Source organism: Pecten maximus, chromosome 2 (genome assembly GCF_902652985.1).
Source record: "Pecten maximus chromosome 2, xPecMax1.1, whole genome shotgun sequence".
NCBI lineage: Eukaryota > Metazoa > Mollusca > Bivalvia > Pectinida > Pectinidae > Pecten > Pecten maximus.
In genome coordinates, this window is record NC_047016.1 from 6741560 (window position 1) to 6752514 (window position 10955).

At 34.4% G+C, this 10955-nt stretch overlaps 1 protein-coding gene and 1 long non-coding RNA gene across 2 annotated transcripts; one reads left to right on the plus strand and one right to left on the minus strand.

The window, feature by feature from the left end:
• Positions 1-1079: 1079 nt before the first annotated feature.
• Positions 1080-3240, plus strand: LOC117315381. Its single transcript, XR_004529695.1, has 2 exons — positions 1080-2181; positions 2290-3240. It is a non-coding gene; the product is annotated as an uncharacterized LOC117315381 (long non-coding RNA).
• A 2383-nt stretch (positions 3241-5623) lies between these two features.
• Positions 5624-7753, minus strand: LOC117340775 (nacrein-like protein P1). The gene is made up of 2 exons (XM_033902548.1): positions 7702-7753; positions 5624-5913 (listed from the first exon to the last, which is right to left on the minus strand). The coding sequence occupies exons 1-2, from the start codon at positions 7751-7753 to the stop codon at positions 5624-5626; spliced, it is 342 nt and encodes a 113-aa protein (XP_033758439.1).
• Between the last annotated feature and the right edge of the window lie 3202 nt (positions 7754-10955).

Consider the following 10955-nt stretch of genomic DNA (forward strand, 5'->3'; position numbering starts at 1 on the left):
ATGTACAGATAATATAAACACTGGAATGAATAATATATTATAGATTATATTGCCCAGGTATAGATTATGATGCCCAGGTACATATTACAATGCCCAGGTATAGATTACAATGCCCAGGTATAGATTATAATGCCCAGGTATAGATTATAATGCCCAGGTACATATTACAATGCCCAGGTATAGATTATAATGCCCAGGTATAGATTATAATGCCCAGGTATAGATTACAATGCATACATAGATTAAAAGCATGAGCTATAACAAGTATATACAGTGTATGTAATCCCATAAGATTGAAAGTAAATATATCAATGTCCTGGTAAATTTTACAATGCCTTTTGTTAATACCTGTTACTGATTCCTATCTACATATATTAATTCCATTGACAGGCAGTAGATATCATCTGATAACCCCTGGGAAATGTTAAAAAGTTTTATATAGTATTGGTTTTCATCTAGTGGCTACTATTCGGTGTTTCTTGTTTATTATCTGTTCTTATTATAGAAGTTTTAGATTTTAATATATTTGCCCTATTATCATAGATGTATTAAATGATTCAATAATGTATATATTGAAATATGTATATTTATTTGTCTATAAATGAAATCCAGAAAGTTGAATTGGAAGTGAAAATAGTTCAGTAATTTTGTTGATTACATCCAAATTTTTCAGTATTTTTTATTGTTCTTTTCACATAATTAGGTATATACATCTTTACTAAAGGTATACATGTATGAAGTCATATTTGACAATGGATAACAATAAGTGAATCTTAATTAACAATTATGAAGACAGTTTATCTTAAATTCTTTTAATGGCTCATGCAAATAATTGTTTTTCCTGATACAAGGGAGGCCATCCTTAAATGACCTTAGTTGTTTATAGGACACTAAACAATACAAAACCAACCCCCACACAGGGGAGGCCATCCTTAAATGACCTTAGTTGTTTATAGGACACTAAACAATACAAAACCAACCCCCACACAGGGGAGGCCATCCTTAAATGACCTTAGTTGTTTATAGGACACTAAACAATACAAAACCAACCCCCACAAAGGGGAGGCCATCCTTAAATGACCTTAGTTGTTTATAGGACACTAAACAATACAAAACCAACCCCCACACAGGGGAGGCCATCCTTAAATGACCTTAGTTGTTTATAGGACACTAAACAATACAAAACCAACCCCCACACAGGGGAGGCCATCCTTAAATGACCTTAGTTGTTTATAGGACACTAAACAAAACAGAACCAAACCAATTCTCATATCATATGTGAGATAGTTTGTATTTTGTACTGTTGAAAACTTTCAACTGAGGAAAAAAAACTTGAAATCTCAGGTGGTCTGTAGGCATTCCTTAAACGTATAACCCCTGTAAGAGTTTGTTGGTACGAGGGAGTGAGAGAGTGTAATTCTGACTACATTAATAATTCATGGATGTGCTATTTACGGTAAACTTTTTAAATATAGATAATGTACAAATTTTATTTTTGATGCCCTGTCATGAAGAGATGTTTCAATGAAATGGTACTAATAAACCAAGTGTGCGTTCTTTGTAAGTTTTGGGTGAATCTCTACTATGTTATGTTTATTTCGATATGTTCAGTGAAATATTGTTCTATTTTCTCAGATGGCTTCCAAATTACGAATCAAACTCTTTAAACATCTCAGTGTGTGTCACTTTCTACTGCCATAACTTGACAAAATCTGGACCTGGTTGAAGGTAGTCACTAGTCAACTACATGTTAGACGGAGACAATTTTCTTCATTGGATTTAGAATTTATCTTATGTTAAAGGAGAAAACTCCAGGATCTTGACATTTTTTTTTCTTTATTTTTTTTACTGGAAAACATTGTCCAAAAGCTGTTAGTTACAGGAGATGCCCATATTTATTTATTGAATCAAGGTACAAGTGGAAAAATCCTGTCAGTAACTCATCAGATGTATTTGACGTTGGAGGTCTGTCAGATGTATTTGACGTTGGAGGTCTGTCAGATGTATTTGACGTTGGAGGTCTGTCAGATGTATTTGACGTTGGAGGTCTGTCAGATGTATTTGACGTTGGAGATCTGTCAGATGTATTTGACGTTGGAGATCTGTCAGATGTATTTGACGTTGGAGGTCTGTCAGATGTATTTGACGTTGGAGATCTGTCAGATGTATTTGACGTTGGAGGTCTGTCAGATGTATTTGACGTTGGAGGTCTGTCAGATGTATTTGACGTTGGAGGTCTGTCAGATGTATTTGATGTTGGAGATCTGTCAAATGTATTTGACGTTGGAGGTCTGTATCATTGGAATTTGATCTGTTTTATTCTATAGTGTCGTTTTATATATCATATTATTTTTAGTGGTTTTGTGTTTTTGAGAAACGTATTGTACAAATATATATATAAAAAATAACGTGTATGACGAGTTCCATATCATGGATATATGTACCAGACTAATGGATAATACCCGTACCACCACTACCACTTAATAAAGATTGAGTACAGTGTAAAACTGGTCTGTGTATCCATGGTAATCCTGTATTATAAGAGATATGATGATCCTCTTCATATTCACACTGTTACTTTTCAAAGTATCTGTTCAGTTTGTATATGGACATGAAGTATGCAATTGAAACCAATTTCTGTATAATTGAATGCAATGCAAATTAAAATGATTTTGTAAATAAATTGTTTCTGTAATAAGTGTCTTTATGTGTTACTTTTCAAAAAGAAAACGTATTTAGAACACAATTACGGTTTAATTTTCCCTGCATCACTGAGAAATGTATTAATTAGGACAAGTAATTAAGTAATGGAACTTTGTCATTCTACACTAGTGGGACTAGAAAACAGAACTACCAAATTTTACTTATTGATTTTCTTAATACATATTTTTAGTCTGTCAAGCTACATTAGTGATGAATGACCTTGACAAAGCCTCAATGCTTTCGCTATAGTTTTTGGACCAATTTTATTTGGTCTTTATTGTTTTCGTTTCTTGTTATATCAAATTTGTTTGTGAAATTAAACAATAATTTATGTCAGGTCATCGCATTGTTATTGATTATATGTAATCATATATGACTTGATGAAATACAATTTTTAATTAGTTTTTTGAAGACTTGTAGCCTTGCTTGAGTATTTGGTGGAGAGAAGTTTGAATGAGAGGTGAACAGCATGAGAGATATACATTTAGTTTGTGGATAAATTTATTTTGTGTGATTAAAAAAAAAAAAGAAAAAAAACCCAATGAGTTTGAGTTGTCTGTTCGTCTTTGGTTTGCGGTAGAGTTAAAGTGTTAGACCAGTATGTTAACCAGTACCTGGGATGATAAATGACATTTATTAGGTCACCTGAGACGAAGTCTCAATTGACCTATTGCGATCGCCTTTTGTCCGGCGGCATCTGTCGTCCGTTGTAAACAATTTATATTTTAAACTTCTTCTCAATTACCAACAGGCTCAGAGACCTGATATTGGGTCTGTAGCATGCTGGGATGAAGGGCTACCAAGTTTGTTCAAATGGATGACATTGACCTTCATTCAAGGTCACAGGGGCCAAATTTGCTAAAATCTTTAAACGACTTCTTCTTGATGACCAACAGGCCCAGAGACCTGATATTGGGTCTGTAGCATGCTGGGATGAAGGGCTACCAAGTTTGTTCAAATGGATGACCTTGACTTTCATTCAAGGTCACAGGGGTCAAATTTGCTAAAATCTTTAAACGACTTCTTGATAACCAAAAGGCCCAGAGACCCAATATTTAGTATGTACCATGCTGGGATGAAGGGCTAACAGTTTGTTCAAATGGATGACCTTGACCTTCATTCAAGGTCACAGGGGTCAAGTATGCTTAAATCTTTAAACAACTTCTTCTTGATAACCAAAAGGACAAGAGACCAAATATTTGGTCTGTAGCATGCTGGGATGAAAAGTTACCAAGTTTGTTCAAATAGATGACCTTGATCTTGATTCAAGGTCACAGGGGTTAAATATGCTAAAATGTTGAAATGACTTCTTCTTGATAACCAAAAGTCCCAGACACACAATATTAGGTCTGTAGCATGCTGGGATGAAGGGCTACCAAGTTTGTTCAAATGGATGACCTTGACCTTCATTCAAGATCACAGGGGCGAAATATGCTAATATATATCAAAACTTAGGTGACCTAAAAAAGATTTTAGTTCCCAAAAGTCTCAGGAGCCACGGTGGTGAAGTGGTTAAGGTGTCCCGACACTTTATCACTAGCCCTCCACCTCTGGGTTACGAGTTTGAAACCTACGTGGGACAGTTGCCAGGTACTGACCGTAGGCCGGTGGTTTTTCTCCGGTTACTCGGCTTTCCTCCACCTCTAAAACCTGGGACATTCTTTGATGACCCTGGCTGTTAATATGATATTAAACAAAATAAACCAGACACCCCAAAAGTCTAGGATCATGCTAAATTAGGTACAAGTAGCTGAGATACAGGATTATCATAGTTCTTAATCTGCCTCCTTAGGGTGCCATTGGGTCAGCTATATCGGGTACAAGTAGCCAGGATATAGGACTACCGGTATCATAATTCTAGATCTGCCTCCTTAGGGTGTCATTGGTAAGCTTTATCGGGTACAAGTAACTGAGATACATAATTATCATATTTCTAATCTGCCTCCCTTGGATGTCATCGGGTCGGTTTTAAAGGGTACAAGTAGCTGAGATACTGGACTATCATAGTTCTAAATCTGCCTCCTTACCAGTCATGGGGTCAGCTATGTGTTGAAAGAACATTTACCTTATCTTCTGGGTTACATGGATAACTTTTTAAATATGGTTATTATCTTACAATTATGTTATAACCATCAAGCCATAAGAAAAACACCCAGGTGATCATGAAAGCTTTGGATTTTGAGAGGTCCAATAGTCGAGTTAAGGGCCATATTTGTGGTCAAAGTTCAACACGGACCACTATATACAAGAAATTAAACAATTGTCTACCAAACCAAATCCCTCATTTGCTCATCAAAATAATAAGTTACGATAAGAGCAAGGAATAACAAAGAAGTATGACAATGACAAGTAAGCAATAATATAAATGGATTTTACATATTTTCGAGACAAACAAGCACTCAACGTTACTTAACAGAACACGAAGCACTTGCAGGGACACTTCTTTACTATTTAATCATCATTCCCTCTTGGCTACTATATATTTTTATAACTTCTTTGTTGTTTAATATTTACGACAAGACGCGGTGAGGCTGTCTTGTAAATAGGACGGCTTCAGCTCTAACGAGCGTGCAAGATTATATATTTAAATTTATATATTTCGAACGTGTAATAACAAATTGCCAAATGTTGAATAATTCCAAGAGAAACCTTTGCAACAATAACGATATTAGAGTTTCTTTATTTCTTTAACTGCAGTGATTGACAAATATTAAGTAGGAACCACTGTTTTATCTCGATAATATTATGGAAAACCCAGTACTTTCAAATTCAACACTCTTTGATTTTGTAGTAGATGAAGAATTAGTTTCACTGATGAAGTTTATTAAGTAATCGACTTAACACTATGTAAGTAGTGTCGTTGCTTATGGAATATATGTATATATATATAGGTATGTCCTGTATGTAATTCTCTACACTATTAGTTTATGAGAATGAAATCATTGTCATTGCCATTGCCGTTGTCATTGCTATATTCATTGCCATTGTCAATGTCATTGCCGTTGTCATTTACTTTGTCATTGCCATTGTCAATGTCATTGCCGTTGTCATTTACTTTGTCATTGCCATTGTCAATGTCATTGCCGTTGTCATTTACTTTGCCATTGCCATTGTCAATGTCATTGCCGTTGTCATTTACTTTGTCATTGCCATTGTCAATGTCATTGCCGTTGTCATTTACTTTGCCATTGCCATTGTCAAGATTTTCAACTACAACGTATTTTAATTCTGATACTCAATAGCTATTTTTGGTGGACCTAATAGCGCTACTCAACACTTAAGTCATTTTCTAGACCTTAAATTGAAATCATTATGTAACAGCGTCAATAGTTATATCAAAGACGATTTTGATTTTCTTGGTCGTTTGTATACTTGTTATTTTTGATGTAGTAAGTCTCTACAATAGAATTCCACAAAATAATTATTCCCGCTTTAGTGATGATTTTATACTTAAGGCTTTAGAATTTTTTTTGAAACACAGTGCTTTTTTTTATTTTGATCAAAGATTTTTTCAACAGATCAAAGGTACTGCAAAAGTAGCTCCCACATAAGTACGGTGACTGATTTGTGCCATTCCGTCCTTTCGAAAATTAACAAACCTTAGATTTCGTCTTTTCGCCTCGTAAAGACTAAAAGACGAAATATCATACGCGAAAAAACGAAATAATACACGCAAATTAGCGAATTTAATTCTCGTCTTGGTGGGTTCATTAATTTCTTCCATATGTTTTACTGGCTTTTCACTCCGAAAAGACGAAAATTTGTAAACTTAATTTTCGTCTTTTCGCCCCGAAAAGACGAACATTAATAAACCTTTCGAGGCGAAAAGTCGAAATAACGAAATGGCACAAATCAGCAAACGTACATATGCAACTTTAGTCTTAGGCTTTTTAAAAGAAACTCTTTATTCTAAAAATGGATCTAGGTTTTGAGATGCTTTTACTGAATTTAAGGTTCCTTGATGATTGTTTTATTAGATGGCCTCCTGATAAGCATGTACATGAATTTCATCATGTGTTGAATACTCTTAATCAATCAATTTATTATACAATGGAGTGTGCTGAAATTTCCACACCTTTTTAGATGTTTTAATTCAGATAGATATTGAAAGAAATATTACAACTGACTGGTATTGTAAAGTCACTGATTCACATAATTACCTCAATTCTTAACAAGTTTTAACTACATTCAATAACCATTGTCATGTTTTAACTACATTCAATAACCATTGTCATGTTTTAACTACATTCAATAACCATTGGACATGTACCGCACCTAGGTTTCTTACATTTGGATATTTATAAAAGAAAACTTGTGAATAATCAAAGACTTTATTCACAAACACGCTATTGTACAGAAGATGACCGGCTGACACAGACAGTTTAGTCCTTGTTTACCTGATACTAATAGTCATATACATGTATCTGTTCCAGACTCGGGACATCTCGATGTCATCGTGATACTAACATATGGAACGCCTTTATTTGTTCGCGACCCTTGGCGGACCATCATCACAATAATTAGGGTTATCTAAGACTACTGATAATGGCTAAGTGTTAACCAGCGCCGGGTGGCAGTAAGGGCTGGAGACTTTTACCTCGTCGTGTTGACTCTCGGCGTCAGGGGTTACCTCTCTCGTTACTCTCCGTAAGATTTCTAAATAATTATATCAATATATTTTCAGTGCATCCCCAGGTAAATGTAGCGAATACAGACATGAGAAGTGATATTGCATGGATTTGTGTCTAGTTTGTAAACAGAAATGTCTTCCTTGCTCTTTCTGTGTCTGGTTTGCAAATTATTGACAAATACAATCCAGACGCAGATGATTGGTGTTACGTATGAAACAGAAGCATCTACTGATACTCTGTAGTGTCCTTGATATTAGGGCCAGGAGCTATACGTGGTCGACTCGGATTAACTAACCCGACTAAATCTTTAAAGGTCTACGTACTTAATAAGCTTTACATATAGACCAACGAGCTGGTGGTCACGTACTGAGGTAGAGCGTTAAAGCCCGGTCAATATCGAAATAAAATAGCGGTGCCATGTTCTTATTGACAAATGTGACGACACCTTGTAGTATTGATGGTTCAATATCTAAATAAAATAGCGGTGCCATGTTCTTATTGACAAATGTAACGACACCTTATAGTATTGATGGTTCAATATCTAAATAAAAATAGCGGTGCCATGTTCTTATTGACAAATGTAACGACACCTTATAGTATTGATGGTTCTCTCTGGTATTAATTAGGTTCCTGTTTTAATTTTGTTCATCTGTAGGTAATGAAATCACTAGATCACTGTTTTAATTGATACCTCTATTACAGGCGTGGTTACTGTATTTAATTAGGTCACTAATAATGGGTATCTCTGTACCTAATTGGGGACATCTGTATAATAAGGTCACTATTTTAATGGGGACATCTGAATGATTAGGTCACAGTTTTAATTGGGAATTCTGTATCAGATATCTATATAAGATTGATGGGTACATCTTTATAAATAGATCACTTTTTAATTGGTACATCTATATAAAAAGAATATAATAATATTCTGTTTTAAAGGGTACGGCAGTATAAGAAGGCCAATGTGTTAATTAGTACATCTGTATAATTTGGACACTGTTGTAATTAATGGGTACATCTGTACAATTGTGAGAACGTAATTATAAGGTTACAGTTTTGATTGGTACATCTGTAGAAATAGATCACTTTTTAATGGGTACATCTGTATAATTAGGTCACTGTTTTAATGGGTACATCTCTTTTTTAAGGTCAATGTTTAATTGGTACATCTCCTTAATTAGGTCAATGTTTTACTAGGTACATATTTATGATAAAGTAGATGTTTCAATGGCTACATCTCTATAATAAGGTCAATATTTTGGTGGTTAAAAATCTCTATAATTATGTCAATGTTTTGGTCGTTAAAAATCTCTATAATTAGGTCAATGTTTTGGTGGTTAAAAATCTCTATAATTCGGTCAATGCTTTGGTGGGTAAATCTCTATGATTATGTCATTTTATTTGGTTGGAAAATCTCTATAATTAGGACAATGTTTTGGTGGGTAAATCTCTAATTAGGTCAAAGTTTTGGTTGGTAAATCTCTATAATTAGGTCAATGTGTTAGTGGGTAAATCTCTATAATTAGGTAAATGTGTTGGTGGGTAAATCTTTAATTAGGTCAAAGTTTTGGTTGGTAAATCTCTATAATTAGGTCAATGTGTTAGTGGGTAAATCTCTATAATTAGGTAAATGTTTTGGTGGGTAAATCTCTAATTAGGTCAAAGTTTTGGTGGGTAAATCTCTATAATTAGGTAAATGTGTTGGTGGGTAAATCTTTAATTAGGTCAAAGTTTTGGTGGGTAAATCTCTATAATTAGGTCAATGTGTTAGTGGGTAAGTCTCTATGATTAAGTCAATGTGTTGGTGGATAAATCTCTAATTAGGTCAAAGTTTTGGTTGGTAAATCTCTATAATTAGGTCAATGTGTTAGTGGGTAAGTCTCTATGATTAAGTCAATGTGTTGGTGGGTTAATCTCTAATTAGGTCAAAGTTTTGGTTGGTAAATCTCTATAATTAGGTCAATGTGTTAGTGGGTAAGTCTCTATGATTAAATCAATGTGTTGGTGGGTAAATCTCTAATTAGGTCAAAGTTTTGGTGGGTAAATCTCTATAATTTGGTCAATGTGTTGATGAGTAAATCTCTATAATTAGGTCAAAGGTTTGGTGGGTAAATCTCTATAATTAGGTCAATGTGTTGGGTAAATCTCTAATTAGGTCAAAGTTTTGGTGGGTAAATCTCTATAATTAGGTCAATGTGTTAGTGGGTAAGTCTCTAATTAGGTCAAAGGTTTGGTGGGTAAATCTCTATAATTAGGTCAATGTGTTAGTGGGTAAATCTCTATAATTAGGTCAATGTGTTGGTGGGTAAATCTCTAATTAGGTCAAAGGTTTGGTGGGTAAATCTCTATAATTAGGTTAATGTGTTGGTGGGTAAATCTCTATGATTAGGTCAATGTGTTGGTGGGTAAATCTCTATAATTAGGTCAATGTGTTAGTGGGTAAATCTCTATAATTAGGTTAATGTGTTGGTGGGTAAATCTCTATGATTAGGTCAATGTGTTGGTGGGTAAATCTCTATAATTAGGTCAATGTGTTGGTGGGTAAATTTCTATAATTAGGTCAATGTTTTGGTGAGTAAATATGTCATTATTTTAATGGGTATAAATGTATTGAAACATTGAAAACATTCAATAAGATTTATTGATTTATTTTTTCAGTTTTTCGATAGATAAGTAGTGAGTAATGTCACTCTAGATGGATTTTTCTACAATTAGGACATTCCTTCAGTGGGTTACCCTGTATCAAAATAGTTTAATGCTTTGATGTGCCAATGTGTGCCTATTTAGTTTGCTGTTTTAATGGGTGATTGTATTTATTTAGTAACTGTTTTTATTGGTTCAACTGTCACTAAATACTATTTTCATGTGTTAATCTGTCACTAATTAGGTATCTGTTTTAATGAATAAATGTGTGGGAGATCAGATAGCGGTTTTAACGGGATCTGTATTTACTTAAGCCGTCAGTCTGTCTCTAATTAGGTCAGTGTTTTAATTTGTAATACTGGTAATCTAGGTCACTGTTTAATTGAGAAGATCTGTATTTACTTGTTGTTTTACTGCATCCTCTCCAGAATACAGATAGAAGTATTCCATACTCCCACTCTATCCTTTAGGTAGTCGACACAATCACTCTTAATCCAGACATCCTTGTATATCTACGAGACAGTAGCATCCACATTTAAATGATATTTGCTTTTCTCAGGCGATGTATTATCCTCGTCATTTTTCAGCGATGGTCCAGAATCACTGAGTTACAGACACCAATTCAAGGTTTGATAAAGCTTGGCCATTCAATAGAGACTGTCTATCAACAGTTCAACCTTTTGTTTACACTTGTGTGGTCGCCGCTGGTTTTGTCCATTTATAACTATCATTATCTACTGGTGCATGCCTGATAGTCCAAACGTGTTGACAACGAGATAGATCATATCAAATGTCATCAAATACACGTTATTCACATTAACAGGTACATTATACATGGCAATGTAATGTTAAGTATCTGAAGTGAAGTAGCACCCCTACCCGAAAAAAAAAATTCTCCTTTTGTTTGGGGGTGTCTTGGTGGTCATATCATAATCCATGTTTGACAAGATATACGAATATGTCAATACCAGTTTTTTA